General features: G+C 45.3%; 1 protein-coding gene across 1 annotated transcript in view; it reads right to left on the reverse strand.

The window, feature by feature from the left end:
• Window positions 1–21,471, reverse strand: part of adarb2 (adenosine deaminase RNA specific B2 (inactive)) — a 352,690-nt gene that overhangs the window by 104,245 nt on the left and 226,974 nt on the right. Inside the window, exons 3-4 of the mRNA XM_072450488.1 lie at window positions 18,121–18,216; window positions 12,751–13,658 (exon numbers count right to left, since the gene is read on the reverse strand). Coding sequence (XP_072306589.1) covers window positions 12,751–13,658; window positions 18,121–18,216 — 1,004 coding nt within the window. The remainder of the gene's footprint in view (window positions 1–12,750; window positions 13,659–18,120; window positions 18,217–21,471) is intronic.

Raw genomic sequence — 21,471 nt, forward strand, 5'->3', positions numbered from 1 at the left:
AGAGGAGGAGGAGGAAGAGGAGGAATCGGAGGAAGAGGAGGAGGAGAAAGAGGGGGAGGAAGAGGAGGAAGTGGAAGAGGAGGAGGAGGAAGAGGAGGAGGAGGAAGAGGAGGAAGAGGAGGAAGAGGAGGAGGAGAAAGAGGGGGAGGAAGAAGAAGAGGAGGAAGTGGAGGAGGAGGAGTTGATAAATGAAGATGTTTGATCAGGCTGTTGCTCCGTGGCGTTGGTGATAATCTCAGCTGTCAGGACGTGTGGATACGGAGCCGTCACTGTCCGAGAACTCCCAGCGCAAAGTGTAACGTCGTCGGGCGCAAACGTGCTAACGTGTTGTTAGCGTGGGTAAAAGGCGCGGTTTGACTCACAGTAGTATTGCAGTGTTGCAGTATACTGAACTGCTACTTCAGAATAATGTACTGAAGTAGAATGTAGAGGTCCAAGAAATGACTCAAATAAGAGAAAATACAAGTACAACTCAAGTAAAAGTAATTGGAAGGATAAAACGAGAAACACAAACATCTAATGGAGTCAACATCGAGCTTTTGTCACTTACGTCACTAATGTCATTAATACTGCGTTCACACTTGATCTCTTTAGGTCTTTTTAGCCCATTTTGAGTCAAAATGTTTTATTTCTTGGGTCCTGCGGAACTGTTGGTTTTGTCCTGATCTAGTCCAGATTTAACTCCAGTTTAGTCCCAGTTTAGTCCTGATCTAGTCCAGATTTAGCTCCAGTTTATTCCTGATTTAGTCTTGATCTAGTCCAGATTTAGCTCCGGTTTAGTCTTGATTTCACAATTGTACTTGGCAGAAAACCCAGAATTAAACCTGTATTAGACCAGGACCAAACCAAGTCCACATCAGAATTAAACTGGGCTCAAACCAGAGGGTGAACAACAACAACAAAGTCAGTAGGATTATTGATTAATCGTAAATGAAACTAAAACCTCAAGCAAATCTTCACAAACTGTTTCTTTACAATCGCTGGGACCAGAACTATTGAATATCCTGCTACAATAGCGCTTATAACAGGGATTTAGATGATAAAAGACCGACTTATAGCATTTTATTCTCACAGTGACACTCATATTTCTTTATTTCTTTTGCTGATCAGTTCTACAAGTCATTCTGATTCCGATTTACTTCCAACATCTGAAGTCAAACATGGACAATTTTAGTGAAGATAATTAAACGACATCCAAGTGACAAAGCCACAAAGCTGCTAAAATACAACCAGGAAGAATTATACGCCAGTTTATTAAAACTCTACAATCAAAAAACAAGCAAAATGCCAGATTGCAGATTCTTACATAGACTTTCTGCAACTGTCTATTCATTTAAGAAACAAACCAAGCAAACAAAAAGTATCTAGTCGTATGTAGCTGTTTACAAAAGCATTTATTCATGTCGTCAACTCATTCAGGAGTCGAATATCGTTATCTGAACAGTACAGACTTCAACACACGCCACGACTCAGAGGTTTGATGACTCAGAGGAATGACACAAGAAACGTGTCAAATGTGCGTAGGTATATATATGTTTTTACGATTGTCCAATTTTAACTTTATTTGGCGTATTTATACCTGTTGTACAAATACATTCTAGTTTTACACCAATTGAGTAGTTATTTGTGGAGAAAACTTTGAAAAATCTGTAGAAAATGACAGGAAGTGACATCACACTAGGGACACAAATTACAGCCAAATTGTAGTTTTTGCCCAGTGGTTGCTGGGTAATTTCCTAGGGTGATGTCATCAATTAAAAACCGGAAGTGAAGTGCTATTCTGGATCATTTTGAAAATATTTTTTAAGCAAAACTCTAAATACATCTTAACTGCCTTTTAGTTGAATGAGTGGTCCGACCTGTAGGGGGCCCTTTAATGAAAAACAACAACAACAAACAAACAAAGCGATTCCTTTAGCTTGTAATTAAAACTACTAATCAATCAAAAGAATAAACACCAGATCTATCGATTTCTAAAATAATCATTAGCTGCAGGCGAACATCACAGTTTAAGCATCAGTTCAGCTCCTCCTCCTCCTCCTCCTCCTCCTCTTCCTCCTCCTCCTCCTCCTCCTCCTCCTCCTCTTCCTCCTCCTCTTCCTCTTCTTCTTCTCTGGTGGCAGACTCCGTCCCTGCCCGCAGATCACTGTTGCTAATTTGTTGTGGCAATATTAATTAGCGTGCGTCCTGTCACAGCTGTTTATGTGGAGACAGATTAGGCAGAGGAGAGATTAGACAAAGAAAACAGGCTCCGAGCTCGCGGCCGGGGTCACCTTCACCGCTCCAATCATATTCAATTTACCGCCGGCGCCAAGCACGCCAACGCCGACGACGCCAACGCCAACGACGACGCCAACGACGACGCCAACGACAACGCCAACGACGACGCCAACGACGATGACGGCAACGACAATGATGCCAACAATGACGCCAACAATGACGAAGACGCCAACAACGACAACGCCAAAAACGACAATGACGCCAACAACGATGACGCCAACGATGACGACAACGCCACCAACGTTTTAGTCCAGTCTTAGTCCGGTCTTTGTCCAGTCTTAGTCCGGTCTTAGTCCAGTTTCAGTCTTGTCTTTGTCTGGTTTTAAATCTGTCTTAGTCCGGTTTTAGTCTGGTTTTAGTTCCATCTTAGTCCAGTTTTAGTCTCGTCTTAGTCCGGTTTTAGTCCGGTTTTAGTCCTGTCTTAGTCCAGTTTTAGTCCTGTCTTAGTCCAGTTTTAGTCCTGTCTTAGTCCTGTCTTAGTCCTGTTTTAGTCCTGTCTTAGTCCAGTTTTAGTCCAGTTTTAGTCCAGTTTTAGTCTTGTCTTAATCTGGTTTTAGTCCAGTTTTAGTCCTGTCTTAGTCCAGTTTTAGTCCTGTCTTAGTCCAGTTTTAGTCCTGTCTTAGTCCTGTCTTAGTCCAGTTTTAGTCCAGTTTTAGTCCAGTTTTAGTCTTGTCTTAATCTGGTTTTAGTCCAGTTTTAGTCCTGTCTTAGTCCAGTTTTAGTCCTGTCTTAGTCCTGTCTTAGTCCAGTTTTAGTCCAGTTTTAGTCCAGTTTTAGTCTTGTCTTAATCTGGTTTTAGTCCAGTTTTAGTCCTGTCTTAGTCCAGTTTTAGTCCGGTTTTAGTCTTGTCTTAGTCTGGTTTTAGTCCAGTTTTAGTCCTGTCTTAGTCCAGTTTTAGTCCTGTCTTAGTCCAGTTTTAGTCCAGTTTTAGTCCTGTCTTAGTCCAGTTTTAGTCCGGTTTTAGTCTTGTCTTAGTCTGGTTTTAGGCCGGTTTTAGTCCAGTTTGTCCACGTTTAGTCACAACTTTAATGTGGCGTTTGTGCAAATGTGAACACACACTAACTTTGACAAAAACACTCAAATCTAGAGTCATATTCTGAAGATGTTTCGAGCACGGCTGGATATTTAAAAAGTGCAGTAGAAAAGGACAATATAAGCTCACGATTGTAACTGTTTTTATCATTAAGAAAGACTTTGCTTTGTAAGAACAGTCTCAGTTTGGAGAATCTCAACACAGAAAGACATAAAACTCTTTACGCAGCCGTATAATGTACTTCAGTGGTACAGTTTTCCTTTTCTAAAGAGACTGATTTCACTCGGAGGTGAAGCCTGGACATGTTCTCTAGAAATGACTCATGTAAATGTGCAAGGCCGATTCTGACTCACTACTTCACCAGAGAAAAGGCACTTGTACTTCCTCTGTACTTCCTCAGTACTTCCTCTGTACTTCCTCTCTTCGTCCTCTGAAGTTCCTCTCTACGTCCTCTGTACTTTCTCTGTATTTCCTCTGCACTTCCTCTCTACGTCCTCTGAACTTCCTCTGTACTTTCTCTGTACTTCCTCTGAACTTCCTCTCTATGTCCTCTGTACTTTACTCTGTATTTCCTCTCTACGTTCTCTGAACTTCCTCTCTACGTCCTCTGAACTTCCTCTCTACGTCCTCTGTACATTCTCTGTATTTCCTCTGTATTTCCTCTCTACGTTCTCTGAACTTCCTCTCCAAGTCCTCTGAACTTCCTCTCTACGTCCTCTGTACTTTCTCTCTACTTTCTCTGTACTTCCTCTGAACTTCCTCTCTACGTCCTCTGTACTTTCTCTGTATTTCCTCTGTACTTCCTCTCTACGTTCTCTGAACTTCCTCTCCAAGTCCTCTGAACTTCCTCTCTAGGTCCTCTCTACGCACTCTGTACTTTCTCTCTGCTTTCTCTGTACTTCCTCTGAACTTCCTCTGTTCTTTCTCTGTATTTCCTCTGTACTTCCTCTCTACGTCCTCAGAACTTCCTCTCTACGTCCTCTGTACATTCTCTGTATTTCCTCTGTACTTCCTCTCTACGTTCTCTGAACTTCCTCTCCAAGTCCTCTGAACTTCCTCTCTACATCCTCTGTACTTTCTCTCTACTTTATCTGTACTTCCTCTGAACTTCCTCTCTACGTCCTCTGTACTTTCTCTGTATTTCCTCTGTACTTCCTCTCTACGTCCTCAGAACTTCCTCTCTACGTCCTCAGAACTTCCTCTCTACGTTCTCTGAACTTCCTCTCTGCGTCCTCTCTACGTCCTTTGTACGTCCTCTCTACGTCCTCTCTACGTCCTCTGTACTTCCTCTGTACTTCCTCTGTACTTACAGTGATTGTGATTGGGGGGATTTCTGCCCATTTAAGCTCAAAGCTGCATTCGTTGAATAAAAGTCCTCACGTCGTCGCTACATTTCATCTCCTCCATTTCACCATCACTGCAATGGAAATGCTCTTCATCTTCTAACAGGCCTTGATCTGAAGTGACCTTTCACCTTTCACCTCTCACGCCAGCTCTGCCCTCTCTCTCTCTCGTGCGCTTAAAGTCGTGCTTTCGGTCGACTTGGAAACGCGGCGGCGGCAGCAGCAGCAGCAGCAGCAGCAGCATCAGCATCAGCATCAGCGGCAGCGGCAGCGGCAGCGGCAGCGGCAGCGGCAGCGGCAGCGGCAGCAGCAGCAGCAGCAGCAGCAGCAGCAGCAGCAGCAGGTCGAGGAGGCGAGGGCAGATTAAATAAGTGGCCAATCAAGAGCCGGGCAGCAGTAATGAGTCCACTCGCTTTGAAGGGTCAGGATTAGAACAGGGGAACGTACGGGGCTTTAACCGGACGCTCTGTCGAGTTTGACACGTTTCATGAACACGAGCCGTAACCGTGTCCCGCGATACCGAGTCAACACGTTCAAATCGCACGTAGCTTTCGCCGCTAACAACTGTAAAGCCGATTCATGCAACGCTCCGGCGCGTCGTCCTCGCTCCGGTCTGAACGGTCACGACCTGAAGCCCTCCTGCACCGGTCAGAGCGCGTTCGGCCTCCGCAGCTCGAGTCTGCGGACGGAGCTGAACGTGAGCCGCGCCCTGACCACAAACGGAGGATGAGAAGTGTTCGGGTGCGTCTCAATCTGCAGGTCAAGGCTCAGACGCGGTCCTAACTTTGAACAATCCATCCAAAAACCTCAAACAAATCTTCACAAACGGTTTCTTTACAATCGCTGGGACCAGAACTATTGAATATCCTGCTACAATAGCGTTTATAACAGGGATTTAGATGATAAAAGACCGACTTATAGTATTTTATTCTCACAGTGAAACTCATATTTCTTTTGCTGATCAGTTGTACAAGTCATTCTGATTCAGATTTACTTCCAACATCTGAAGTCAAACATGGACAATTTTAGTAAATATAAGTAAACGACATCCAAGTGACAAAGCCACAAAGCTGCTAAAATACAACCAGGAGGAATTATACGCCAGTTTATCAAAACTCTACGATTAACAAACAAACAAACAAAACACCAGACTGCAGATTAATTTACCGTATTTTTTGGACTATAAGTCGCACTTTTTTTCATGGTTTTGACGACGTATACTTGTATACTTATACACCGGAGCGACTTATATGTGATATTATTTGTTATTTTCACACTTGCAACCGGATTTCATACTCCAGTGCAACTTACATGTGTTTTTTTCTTCTCTATTATGCGTTTTTTTGGCTGGTGCGACTCATACTCCATTGCGACTTATATATGTTTTTTTCTTCTCTATTATGCATTTTTTGGCTGGTGCGACTTATACTCCGGAAAACACGGTATCTTGCTAACAAATTAAGCAAACAAAACCTGTCTAATCGTATGTAGCTGTTTATGCTACATACGATCTTTATGCTAATCGTAAGTGAAGCGTTTATTCCCACAGACCTTCCCACAGGGGCTAATATAAGTCTTTATCGTGTGTTAAATCTCCTCTGACTGTCGAGCGTGATTTCTAAGGACAAGTTCAGGTTAGCGCAGGGATGGAGTGAATTGAGGCCCTTGTTGGAAGACAAACGGCGCTTTAATGTCAGGCAGACTGCGCCGGGCAATGAGTCATTTAAAGGCAATTCCCCCGTTTCGCCGAGGAGAGAGAGAGAGCGTCATTAACTAACGGCAGAGTGCGTGTCCTGGTAATGTACACTGTGGAAACCCGTTCGGCGAGACGGTAAACAAGGCAACGAGACGAGGCAACGAGACGAGGCAACGAGACGAGGCAACGAGAGGAGGCAACGAGACGAGGCAAAGAGACGAGGCAACGAGAGGAAGCAACGAGACGGGCAACGAGATGAGGCAACGAGACGAGGCAACGAGACGAGGCAACGAGACGAGGCAACGAGAGGAGGCAACGAGAGGAGGCAACGAGACGAGGCAACGAGACGAGGCAACGAGAGGAAGCAACGAGATGGGCAACGAGACGAGGCAACGAGACGAGGCAACGAGACGAGGCAACGAGACGAGGCAACGAGACGGGCAACGAGACGAGGCAACGAGAGGAAGCAACGAGACGGGCAACGAGATGAGGCAACGAGACGAGGCAACGAGACGAGGCAACGAGACGAGGCAACGAGAGGAGGCAACGAGAGGAGGCAACGAGACGAGGCAACGAGACGAGGCAACGAGAGGAAGCAACGAGATGGGCAACGAGACGAGGCAACGAGACGAGGCAACGAGACGAGGCAACGAGACGGGCAACGAGACGAGGCAACGAGACGGGCAACGAGACGAGGCAACGAGACGAGGCAACGAGACGAGGCAACGAGAGGAGGCAACGAGACGAGGCAACGAGACGAGGCAACGAGAGGAAGCAACGAGATGGGCAACGAGACGAGGCAACGAGACGAGGCAACGAGACGAGGCAACGAGACGAGGCAACGAGACGGGCAACGAGACGAGGCAACGAGACGGGCAACGAGATGAGGCAACGAGACGAGATGAGGCAACGAGACGAGACGAGGCAGCGAGACAAGGCAACGAGACGAGGCAACGAGACGAGGCAACGAGACGAGGCAATGAGACGAGGCAACGAGGCCTTGTGTACTCAACTTTTTCACCTTCACTTTTGCATTTCATTGTATGCGATGGATTTTTGTTGGATTTTTGTTACGTTTTGCGATAATGGAGCTACGTCGCCGGCTTGTAGAGGTCACTGCTGTGCCCGGAATGTTCCACCACATGGCATTAAACTCATCCATCTCCGAGGCACAGGTCAGAGGTCTCATTTATTAAACTTTATTACTGAAAAGTGTGCGTAAACATAATCATCTTCAAACTTGCAACCTTCTGGTTCTAGTTCTAGCTTCGCTCGGATCGACTTCTGCCTCATTTATGAAACCCAAATCAGACGCACGCTTTATGAATGAGACGCCAGATCTGTGGAGAGGCGACCCCCGCTCACAGTAAATACACGTTTTTAAGATTTTTGGAGCAATAGAAATGTTTTAATTGGATTTTAATTGAATAAAAGGAACATGGACACCGTTCCAGAGAAAACAACCACCTCTCCACCGTGACAGACCCTAACCTCACAGAAAAAGTTACACAGCGCCCCTTTAAATGCAATAAACGTATTGTACCACCTGCAGACAGCATTGTGCGCTTGTATTATTCGTGCGCCGGCTCGGGTCGCGGAGGTCTGTCCTGACGTTCGCCGCGCTTCCCCTCAATTTTTCATTAGCTGGGTGAGATTTAAGAGTCTCCGGCTCGGCCCAGCGACGACTCTGCTCTAATGCCGCCGCCCATTGTCCTGTTCCACACCGCCGGCTTGCTGCTAACGCTAATGCTAAAGAGATTGTCCTTCACATTCAGCTGCGTGCCGCCCGCTCGCCAGCCATTTTATAACATATTCAAGGCTATTCTCAATAATGACGACCGTGAACTTGTACGAGGGGCTGTGGTGGAAATGCATGAGGCGCGCTATAAATATGGATGAACGGATACAACTTTCTGGAGGTAAAAAAAACGATGGCACCTCTAGTTCGTTCACTGTTCTAGGTGGATTCTTCTGCCTAGTTGGTTGTTATGGCTGTCAATCAAGTTTCAATTCAAACGGAATGGATAAATGATCGAAACTAGAGGGAAAAGTGGAATTAAAGCTGCAGTAAAATAACCCATAATCTAAAAATCTGTTTGTTTGTGACATTCAATAAAACTTACAGTCCACGAGCACGGCGTGTAATTTATTGATTTTATTGGCATTTTTGGGGAATTTTAACGTGCAATTGAGTTTCTTGAACAAGTAATTTCCTTTGTGGATCAAGTCTGTCAAAGTCTCGCCAAAATAAAATACACAATTCAGGTTATACTAAGAAGGTGGATGAATTTTTACGATTTTTGCACAATTATTCAAACTGGAAGAGCAAAAAGTTTAATGTTTGAACAGAAAATCCCCAATTCAGGCAAAAAGAATACATTTAAAAACAGAAACGACAACATTGATTTCTTATGTCATTAGTTTTCAGTTATTTTAATGTAGATTTTTCTTATTTTTAACTAGACGATGTTTATATAAAATCTGGTGAATCCCTTGTAATTGTAATTGGTAATTTATTGCATTTTGCCACCACATTTTCTGCCTTAGCTTTGTTTTTGTAAATTCTAAACGCTTGAATGTAATGTATTTCTTGTAAATGTTTAAATTGTCACAGAGCACACTCCATCTCCTGTACCCGTTGCCTTGAGGGAGATTTGTTGGAGTCTAAATGTTGGCGTTCTGTCTTGAGCGTTATTATCCCCGTCCTGAGGCTCCGGCTGCAGCGCCACATCTGCTCCGGACGCCACGGAACACGAAGACGACGGTTTAGTGAACGCAACAGCTGTAATTAACAGTTCAACACCAAACGCAAAAAGAAATACGGTTCAACTCCTGTCATTGTTTATTGTCACGCCACCGAATGCCACGATTAACTGTATTTAATGTGTTTTATGTTGTAGCAAAAAATGTAAGTGGTGATTGAGACATAAGCGGTTAAAGGTGGTATGGACGATTTTTTTCAGCAAATTTTTTATCATATTTCCTCGTGGTGTGGATAAATCATTTGTCCTGCCACGTATCAATCATAAAACGCACCTATCGCTCACCTGCAGCCGCGTCAGGCTCGTCCCCACGTTTCCGCGTGCCTAAGCGCATGGATCTATCATAATATAGTTCCCTCAGTGTACGGGGCAAAATGAAGACGGAGAAAGACAGTTCGAGCTGACGCAGAAGTGGACAGAAATCTACGGGAGACGAGCGATGCGATGCGCTCCGTTGCGCTAATAAACAAACGCACGTGTGTGTTGTATCAGTCCACACGGGGGAGTGCGCATGTGCACTTCCACCTGCGTTCTCAAATCACCGAAAAATCGTCCAGACCGCCTTTAATGTTGACTGTAATTGTGAAAATAAAAAGCTACATTTCTTATGCTATTCTATTATTTACAATAAGTATTTGCAAACTAAGTATTGAAACTAGAAACTCTTCTGCACAAGTATTGTTACAAAAAATAGACTAAATCACATAAACAAGACAAAATGTGACAGTTGTAGAATGATCTAGAGCTTCATCAGACACAGTTTAAGAACACATGAAAACATAAAGAAAGCACTATTATTTAGAGTTGAAAATGTCCTTCTATTTTCTAAAAAAGTAGTTTTTTATTATCAGTGTGGCCATGAAATTGGTATCGAGTGTATCGAGTATCAAAACAACGTCAACCAATCGTCATATGAATTGATTGAAAAAAGAATAACAAAGAAACCACTAAACGTTAGGAATGATTGAATTATAGATTATTGATGTTAACAAAATGTGTTTGAAGCATCTATTTTATTGAAGAAAGGGGCAGGTATCATAAGATTTTCTCTGTTTCCCGCTCCTTTTTTGATTGTGTTAGTGCATTTTTTGGAATATATATTTAAATAAAAGTATAATTGTGCAGAACTTAACACTTTTTCTGTGCATAACAGGCCCTAGGTTAATGGAGGCTATTTTGTAGGCAATCTTCAGCTTCAAGTTAACACATCTACAATATACAATAAGTACAATATAGAAGTATATAAGTACAAACTACAATATAGAAATAATTAAAATACCAAATGTAAATAACTAATGATAACTAATGTAAGGGATGTTGCAGGGCCATAAACTGGTAAAGTAAGCACGACAGGAGAAGTTGAGGCTATAATCACATCTCATTACATCATGACTCATTTGTGCGTGTTTTTTCCACTTCTAAATCCGTAACGCCGGCTCCAGAGTCAGACAGAGCAGTCGACTTTGGGGAAACTCCACAGCGAGAGATTTCTGTATCTAAACGACTGCAGCAAATCCTGTTAAAATCCTTTAGGAGCCGCGGAAACGGGAGAAGAACAGGTTTTTCTGAGGCACAGGCAGAGGAGCACAGGGGAGAGAGTCCGGAGGGGAGGAGGAGAGAGTCCGGAGGGGGGGAGGAGAGGGTCTGGAGGGGAGGAGAGGGTCTGGAGGGGAGGAGGAGAGAGTCTGGAGAGGAGGAGAGGGTCTGGAGGGGAGGAGGAGAGAGTCTGGAGGAGGAGGAGAGAGTCTGGAGAGGAGGAGAGAGTCTGGAGGAGGAGGAGAGGGACTGGGTTAGAGTTATAAGAAGAAGAAGAAGAAGAAGAAGAAGAAGAAGAAGAAGAAGAAGAAGAAGAAGAAGAAGAAGAAGAAGGTGTATTGATCCTATAACACTGCGCTCCATGTTCAGTGTAGCTTAATACACTTTATTTACACTTTAATTATTTAAAAAAAAAATCAAGTTAAGTTAAATTTGTACTTAAAAAAATTCAAAAGAAAACACATTTCTGCTGCTGAAATGAAGTTCTAAAACGTCTGTCAACAAGTCCCAGCTAATCCCGCCCGTGTCTTTAGGCTCTGCAATTCCTCCACGTTTTTTTTCTGTCTTTTTTAAATTCTCCTCCTAAACTCGTTTCCTGTTTCTGATTGCTATTTACATATTTGAGCAAATGAGCGCGGGATTGAGCCGGGGTGATTTGTTTGTCGATTCCCTCCCTTGCATTTCCCTCCTTTGGGCAACAGATTAAATTAATGTTTTGTAGACACTGGGATGCCACACGCGAGCAAACAAAGAGATCCTGCAAAATGACAAAACCAGGTCCAATTACAAGTCGGCAAACACGCCAGATTCTCCCCAAAAAGCCGTTAAGGGCGAGGACGCAGAGTTTTGGGTCCTTGGGACGATAATTAGCTTCATTTGCTGCGTTTCCTGTTAGCATAGCACAACAACACAATTATGTCTTCCACGGCGCACGAGTTTGGGGCGGAGGTGTCACGTCGCTCTGAACGAGAGATGTGAATAATCAAGAAGAAATATGGAAAATAAGGTTTAATAAGTCGCTGTGTTTTGCCTCCAACTGTTTGTGCGATTAATAATTAAATTGGGTTAAAAACTCCTTGTTTTGGAACATAACGTCAACACATTTTAGATTTAATCATAGTTATCAACAAATATTTGAGAACTAGAAACTAAATCCTCGTAAATGATGCTGCCCAGTCAGAGCCGGCTGGTCAGGGCTCAACATGATGCTGTGAGTAAAAATGTGAGTAATGTGAACACCAAAAATCTGATTTCTGGAGTTATCAGATCATTGAAATGTCATGTAAACAATCTCACATTGAGCAGGCAAAATTATGCAAACAAGGGAAATGTTAAAAGTTAAAATATTTCTTTTAAAAATGATTGTACTTTGTCTTCCAAATATAACAGTTACTCTGAAAATCCACTGATGATCTGGCTCAGATCAGACGTGTGAACCAGAATCACATGATCATGAAATGATCTGGTTGTTCTGCTCATGTCAATGTCAATGTCCCGCTGCATTTGGAATAAACTGATTTAACTCAGATTTACTGAGTGAAGTTTTACCAAGTTCAGTGCTTTTCAAACTATTCACACCAAACCAGAGCTAAATCAGAGCTAAACTAGGGCTAAACCAGTGGTGAACCTGGGATACACCAGAGCTAAACCAGGGATAAACCAGAGCTAAACCAGGGATAAACCAGAGCTAAACCAGGGATAAACCAGAGGTAAACCAGAACTAAACCAGAGGTAAACCAGGGCTAAGCCAGAGCTAAACCAGGACTAAAACTGGAATACACCATTGCTACAGCAGTTCTAATCAAGACACCAGTCAACAGGGACCAAAATGTGAATAAAATTGACTTTAGATTAAGCAATGGCCCAGACTCTAATGCACTCCTTAGAATCTGTAGGTTTTCAGTACTTAAATAGGTCAGTTTTGCCCCTCAGAGTCATCTGCACTCATCCTTCCCACCCCATTCTCTCTTTTCTCCTCCCTTCTTAATTACCTGTTGGCGCGTGTTTGGCACATCCCGCTGTTTTGGTCATTGCGGGCCTCTGTAGGACGCAGGGCGCCTGCCAAAGAGGCTTAAGCCCTGTGGACGTGTGTCTGCGTACCTGCGGTAAATGGGGACACGTCTTCCTGCTGGGCTTGAGCGCCATCCTGCCATCGGGGGGCGCTCTGATGTTGAAGAGCGTCTGGAGCGCGCACTGCGCCGCCTGGATCTTTGCCAGCTTCTTGCTGCGGCCGCAACCTTCGAAAATCCGTCCGTCCACCCGCACCGCCATGACAAAGCTACGCAACCTCCGCCCCTCCGCCCGCTCCGACAGGCAGGCGTAGCGCAGTCCCGGTCGCAGGTCGTTGAGCACCGCCACGGGACTTTTCGGGGCGTCCGTTTGCGGGACGATACCCCCGAGTCTTTGCTGAGCTTGGACCATCAAGTCCAACGTGTGTCTCAGCAAGCTCTCGTGTCTCAGCAGCTCGTTGGAGAGTAAATCGTCGCCTGCGTTGGTTTCGAACTCTTTGAAAAGCGTGTCGGGGAAGTCCGCCTGGTCTGACGTGAAGTCGGCGGACGGGTTGGTGATGTTGCCCATGGCCAAGTGGGCTTGCGGCGCGTTCGGGAACTGGACGAAGGATTTCAAGGCCAGCTCCGCCGCGCGCATCTTGGCCTTTTTCTTGGTCGGGCCCATGCCTTCGAAGGTCAAGCCGTTGACCTCGACGGCGATGGAGAAGACGGGCGCGTGCACGGGGCCACTCTGCGAGACCACCCGGTACTGCAGCCCCGGCTTGAGCTCGTTCAGCTGCACCAGGGCGTTCTTGGGGGCGTCGGACCAGGACAGCTTCTTGTAGACCAGTCGCAGTTGGCACGTGTGGCCGTTGGTGTCCTCCTCCAGGGGGCGCTTACGCTTCAGGCCGGAGCTGGAGCTGCTTCTGGAGGAGCAGAAGAGGGAGTCGGTGGAGCCCAGAGAGTGGTCCTCCAGGTTGTGGATGTTGCGGTTCTCCTTCACCTCGGCGCTGCTGGTGCCTGAGGTGAGAAGAGGAGGTCAGTGATGGAGGTGAAGAGGAGGTCAGTGATGGAGGTGAAGAGGAGGTCAGTGATGGAGGTGAAGAGGAGGTCAGTGATGGAGGTGAAGAGGAGGTCAGTGATGGAGGTGAAGAGGAGGTCAGTGATGGAGGTGAAGAGGAGGTCAGTGATGGAGGTGAAGAGGAGGTCAGTGATGGAGGTGAAGAGGAGGTCAGTGATGGAGGTGAAGAGGAGGTCAGTGATGGAGGTGAAGAGGAGGTCAGTGATGGAGGTGAAGAGGAGGTCAGTGATGGAGGTGAAGAGGAGGTCAGTGATGGAGGTGAAGAGGAGGTCAGTGATGGAGGTGAAGAGGAGGTCAGTGATGGAGGTGAAGAGGAGGTCAGTGATGGAGGTGAAGAGGAGGTCAGTGATGGAGGTGAAGAGGAGGTCAGTGATGGAGGTGAAGAGGAGGTCAGTGATGGAGGTGAAGAGGTGTTATGTTTGTACTGAGTCACTTTTATATTTCACTTATCAATCTAAAATATGCCCCTTTAGGACATCTTCTGTCTAAGAGATCAAACCTGGAGAAGCTCGTCCACCAGAGGCTGAGACTTGTGATTATTTGATCAGTTTTCAGCCCAATAAAGGTTTAAATATGGTTCCTGGAGCTTCTAGAGAGAGAATATTTATGAATAAAGTGTATTATTGATTGAAAGCACCGGGAATGAGTCACATGATCAAATGTACAAAAAAAACAACTTTAAGAATCTTCCTCTCCTTCTTTGCTCTCATTCTCTCCTTCTCTCCTCTCCTCTTTCTTTCCTTCTTTCCTCCTCTCCTTGACCTTCTCTCCTCTCCTCTCATCCTCTCCTTCTCTTCTCTCCTTATCTCCTCCTCTTCTCTCCTCCTCTCCTCCTTCTCTTCTCTCCTTATCTCCTCCTCTTCTCTCCTCCTTCTCTTCTCTCCTTCTCCCCACTCCTTCTCTCCTTCTCCTCTTCTCCTCTCTCCTCTCATTCTCTGCTCTCCTTCTTTCCTCTCCTGCTTGGCGTTCTCTCCTCCTTGGCGTTCTCCTCTCCTCTGTGTTTTGGCCACACGGGGCTCTCAGCATTCTCCTCTCCTCCTCCCCTTCTCTCCTCTCCTCCTTCTCTCCTTCATCCTCCTCTCCTTGACCTTCTCTTCTCTCCTCTCATCCTCTCCTTCTCTCCTCTCCTTCTCTCCTCCTCTCCTCTCCTCCTTCTCTTCTCTCCTTCTCCCCACTCCTCTCTCCTCTCCACTCCTCTCTCCTTCTCTCCACTCCTTCTCTCCTCTCCTCCTCCTCTCCTCTCCTCCTTCTCTCCTCCTTCTCTCCTCTTCTTCTCTCCTCTCATCCTCTCCTTCTCTCCTCCTCTCCTCTTCTCTCCTCCTTCTCTTCTCTCCTTCTCTCCACTCCTCTCTCCTTCTCTCCACTCCTTCTCTCCTTTTCTCATTCTCTCCTCTCCTCCTTCTCTCCTCTCCTTTCTTCTTCTCTCCTTCTCTCCTCCTCTCCTCCTTCTCTTCTCTCCTTCTCTCCACTCCTCTCTCCTTCTCTCCACTCCTTCTCTCCTTTTCTCCTTCTCTCCTCTCCTCCTTCTCTCCTCCTTCTCTCCTCTCCTTTCTCCTTCTCTCCTCCTCCTCTCCTTCTCTCCTCTCCTTCTCTCCTCCTCCTTCTCTTCTCTCTCCTCTCCTCCTCCTCTCCTCTCCTCCTTCTCTCCTCTCCTTCTCTCATTCTCTGCTCTCCTTCTTTCCTCTCCTGCTTGGCGTTCTCTCCTCCTTGGTGTTCTCCTCTCCTCCTCTCCTCCTCTCCTCTGTGTTTTGGCCACACGGGGCTCTCGGCATTCTCCTCTCCTCCTCCCCTTCTCTCCTCTCCTCCTTCTCTCCTTCTTCCTCCTCTCCTTGACCTTCTCTCCTCTCATCCTCTCCTTCTCTCCTCTCCTTCTCTACTCCTCTCCTCTTCTCTCCTCCTTCTCTTCTCTCCTTCTCCCCACTCCTCTCTCCTCTCCACTCCTCTCTCCTTCTCTCCACTCCTTCTCTCCTCTCCTCCTCCTCTCCTTCTCTCCTCTCCTCCTTCTCTCCTCTCCTCCTTCTCTCCTCTCCTTCTCTCCTCTCCTCTCCTTCTCTCCTCTCATCCTCTCCTTCTCTCCTCCTCTCCTCTTCTCTCCTCCTTCTTTTCTCTCCTTCTCTACACTCCTCTCTCCTTCTCTCCACTCCTTCTCTCCTTTTCTCCTTCTCTCCTCTCCTCCTTCTCTCCTCTCCTTTCTCCTTCTCTCCTCTCCTCCTCTCCTCCTTCTCTTCTCTCCTTCTTCCCACTCCTCTTTCCTTCTCGCCACTCCTCTCCTCTCCTTCTCTCCTCCTCCTTCTCTTCTCTCTCCTCTCCTCCTCCTCTCCTCTCCTCTCCTCCTTCTCTCCTCTCCTCCTTCTCTCCTCTCCTTCTCTCGTCTCCTCCTTCTCTCCTCTCCTTCTCTCCTCTCCTCTCCTTCTCTCCTCTCATCCTCTCCTCCTCTCTCCTCCTTCTCTTCTCTCCTTCTCTCCTCCTCCCTCTCTTCTCTCTCCTCTCCTCTCCTCCTTCTCTCCTCTCCTCCTTCTCTCCTCTCCTTCTCTCGTCTCCTCCTTCTCTCCTCTCCTCTCCTTCTCTCCTCTCATCCTCTCCTTCTCTCCTCCTCTCCTCTTCTCTCCTCCTCTCCTTTTCTCCTTCTCTCCTCTCCTCCTCCTCTTCTTCTCTCCTCTCCTCCTTCTCTCCTCTCCTTTCTCCTTCTCTCCTCCTCTCCTCTTCTCTCCTCCTTCTCTTCTCTCCTTCTCCCCACCCCTCTCTCCTTCTCTCCACTCCTTCTCTCCTTTTCTCCTTCTCTCCTCTCTCCTCTCCTCCTCCTCTCCTTCTCTCCTATCCTCCTTCTCTGCTCTCCTCTCCTTTCTCCTTCTCTCCTCTCTCCTCCTCGGCGTTCTCCCGTTGGGGCCAAACCCTCCTCTCCTCTCCTTTCGTGCTGCAGATTACCGCTCTGATAAGGTCCCATTTTTGCAGGATTTGGTCGTCGTCGGGTTAAAAACACTCAAACGCACTTCTGAAGCGGCGCTGGCGAGAGAATCCGCATCAGACTCGTTCATTATATTTTATTGTGCGCCGAGCGGTCGCTTCGCCGGGAGAGAATCCCCTTTGTTCGTCTGTGATAAACGTGAAAGTAACACAATCATGACTCAGCAACGGGACGATTTGTGATCACGCTAAAGGCTACGTGCATGTGCATATTTACCTTTTTTACACCTTTACGTTTGTATTAAAGAGGTTTATCTAAATGAATTAAGCAATGCTGTTGTTAGGGATGGATCACAAGTGCAGAATGTGATAAATTAAGTAAAATGTGGGATATAGTTGGTTGAAAACATATTTAGTTGTAGCTAAATGACGCTATAGCTTCTCTTTTGAAGGAAAAATAACTCAATCCTCTTATTTAAGGCTTCAAATCAGCACAAAAAATAGGTTTCGAAAGACCGGGAAAACTATGAACCTCAACAAATGGGATCTGCAAGTATATTTATAATATTTTTGTTACATTACGTCCACTAAATCGATATATTTCCATCAGAATGATCACTGTCGTACCTGGTCCTCTCACATAACAGATATTACACAGCTTGAGGCGTAAAGTGTTTAATCTTTGCACTTTAACCACTCAGTTTGTGGACCAATTAACCATTTCTCAGAATAAGAATAACTGGTTTAACTTGGATATTCCTGCTCGATAATGAGGACTAAAATGTACTTACAGATTATAAACAAATACATACATAAGCGCGTCTTACTTTGGCTTGAGAGAAGTGGTATTATTTCACGTTGGCAGTCGCCCTCGTTCATAAAACGGCCGTGAATGATTGTGACACAAGCTGACACCCGTACAAATCAAATCAGCCATTCTCAAATAATTAATTAAGAGTCTGACAGAGCAATCAGCCCCAGATTAAACGCAGCATTGATGGAGTTCTGCTTAAGCCAAATTATTTATACCCTTTAAACCCTTTGAGCCGGCGCAAACAAAGTCAGACGTTTGTATTAGAGAGAGATATTCACATTATCACTCGTATTAACCTTTTTTTTGAATTGATCTTTGGTTTTTGGCCTTTTATTGCACCAATTTAAACGTGCAAGATGCTGTGGCTGGAAAGTTCCACGATATGGCATTAAACTCATCCACTGTTTCCTTTGCAGTCAAAGTAAGGGGGGAAATTACTAAGTTTTGATATTTAAATATCGTTTTTGGATTTAAATAAAGTATTGTGTTTGATGTTTTTTAATATGCACTCTCCCTGTAATAAATAAAATAGATAAATAAAATAAAACAAATAAAACAAATAAAATAAATAAAATAAATAAAATAAATAAAATAAATAAAATAAATAAACATCCTCCTTGGGTTTTGGAGTAAAAAAACAGTCCCACCCGCACAGTCATGTGTGTGTGAGATGTGCGACTCACTGAGCGTGTCCTCGTCCTCCTCGCTGGTGCTGCTGCTGGTCCCTGGACTCATGTATTTGAACGGGGCGATCAAAGCCGACAGCACGCTCACTTTCTCTGGAGACGAGAGACGAGAAACAGACAAGTCAACAACGGTGCGGTTTTATCAACAAACACACGACAAACTCACCACTAGCACACAACTAACACACCACAAACTCACCACTAGCACACAACTAACACACCACAAACTCACCACAAACACACCACAAACTCACCACAAACTCACCACAAACACACCACAAACTCACCACAAACACGCCACAAACTCACCACAAACTCACCACAAACACACAACTAGCACACAACTAACAAACCACAAACACACCACAAACTCACCACAAACACACCACAAACTCACCACAAACACACAACTAACACACCACAAACACACCACAAACTCACCACAAACACACAACTAGCACACCACAAACACACCACAAACTCACCACAAACACACCACAAACACACAACTAACACACAACTAGCACACAACTAACACACCACAAACTCACCACAAACACACCACAAACTCACCACAAACACGCCACAAACTCACCACAAACTCACCACAAACACACAACTAGCACACAACTAACAAACCACAAACACACCACAAACTCACCACAAACACACCACAAACTCACCACAAACACACAACTAACACACCACAAACACACCACAAACACACAACTAACACACAACTAGCACACAACTAACACACCACAAACACACCACAAACACACAACTAGCACACAACTAACACACCACAAACACACCACAAACACACCACAAACTCACCACAAACACGCCACAAACTCACCACAAACTCACCACAAACACGCCACAAACTCACCACAAACTCACCACAAACACACCACAAACTCACCACAAACACACAACTAACACACCACAAACACACCACAAACTCACCACAAACACACCACAAACTCACCACAAACACACAACTAACACACCACAAACACACCACAAACTCACCACAAACACACAACTAGCACACCACAAACACACCATAAACTCACCACAAACACACCACAAACACACAACTAACACACAACTAGCACACAACTAACACACCACAAACTCACCACAAACACGCCACAAACTCACCACAAACTCACCACAAACACACAACTAGCACACAACTAACAAACCACAAACACACCACAAACTCACCACAAACACACCACAAACTCACCACAAACACACAACTAGCACACCACAAACTCACCACAAACACACCACAAACACACCACAAACACACAACTAACACACAACTAACACACCACAAACACACCACAAACACACAACTAGCACACAACTAACACACCACAAACACACTACAAACACACAACTAGCACACAACTAACACACCACAAACACACCACAAACACTCAACTAACACACCACAAACACACCACAAACACACAACTAGCACACAACTAACACACCACAAACACACCACAAACACACCACAAACTCACCACAAACACACCACAAACACACAACTAACACACAACTAGCACACAACTAACACACCACAAACACACCACAAACACACAACTAGCACACAACTAACACACCACAAACTCACCACAAACTCACCACAAACACACCACAAACTCACCACAAACTCACCACAAACACACCACAAACACACAACTAACACACAACTAGCACACAACTAACACACCACAAACACACCACAAACACACAACTAGCACACAACTAACACACCACAAACACACCACAAACACACAACTAGCACACAACTAACACACCACAAACTCACCACAAACACACCACAAACTCACCACAAACACACCACAAACACACAACTAACACACAACTAGCACACAACTAACACACCACAAACACACCACAAACACACAACTAGCACACAACTAACACACCACAAACTCACCACAAACTCACCACAAACACACCACAAACTCACCACAAACTCACCACAAACACACCACAAACACACAACTAACACACAACTAGCACACAACTAACACACCACAAACACACCACAAACACACAACTAGCACACAACTAACACACCACAAACACACCACAAACACACAACTAGCACACAACTAACACACCACAAACTCACCACAAACACACCACAAACTCACCACAAACACACCACAAACACACAACTAACACACAACTAGCACACAACTAACACACCACAAACACACCACAAACACACAACTAGCACACAACTAACACACCACAAACACACCACAAACTCACCACAAACACACCACAGACTCACCACAAACTCACCACAAACTCACCACAAACACACCACAAACTCACCACAAACACACCACAAACTCACCACAAACACACCACAAACACACCACAAACACACCACAAACTCACCGCAAACACACCACAAACTCACCACAAACTCACCACAAACACACCACAAACTCACCACAAACTCACCACAAACACACAACTAACACACCACAAACACACCACAAACACACCACAAACACACCACAAACTCACCACAAACTCACCACAAACACACAACTAACACACCACAAACACACCACAAACTCACCACAAACACACCACAAACACACCACAAACTCACCGCAAACACACCACAAACTCACCACAAACTCACCACAAACACACCACAAACTCACCACAAACTCACCACAAACACACCACAAAAACACAACTAACACACAACTAACACACCACAAACACACAACTAGCACACAACTAACACACCACAAACACACCACAAACACACAACTAGCACACCACAAACTCACCACAAACACACCACAAACACACCACAAACACACAACTAGCACACAACTAACACACCACAAACACACCACAAACACACCACAAACTCACCACAAACACACCACAAACTCACCACAAACACACCACAAACTCACCACAAACACACAACTAGCACACCACAAACACACCACAAACTCACCACAAACACACCACAAACTCACCACAAACACACAACTAACACACCACAAACACACCACAAACTCACCACAAACACACAACTAACACACCACAAACACACCACAAACTCACCACAAACACACCACAAACTCACCACAAACTCACTACAAACACACCACAAACACACCACAAACTCACCACAAACACACCACAAACTCACCACAAACTCACCACAAACACACCACAAACTCACCACAAACACACCACAAACTCACCACAAACTCACCACAAACTCACCACAAACACACCACAAACTCACCACAAACTCACCAC

Source organism: Eucyclogobius newberryi, unplaced genomic scaffold, assembly GCF_026437365.1.
Source record: "Eucyclogobius newberryi isolate DKJ021-1_F unplaced genomic scaffold, fEucNew1.0.hap1 SCAF_18, whole genome shotgun sequence".
NCBI lineage: Eukaryota > Metazoa > Chordata > Actinopteri > Gobiiformes > Gobiidae > Eucyclogobius > Eucyclogobius newberryi.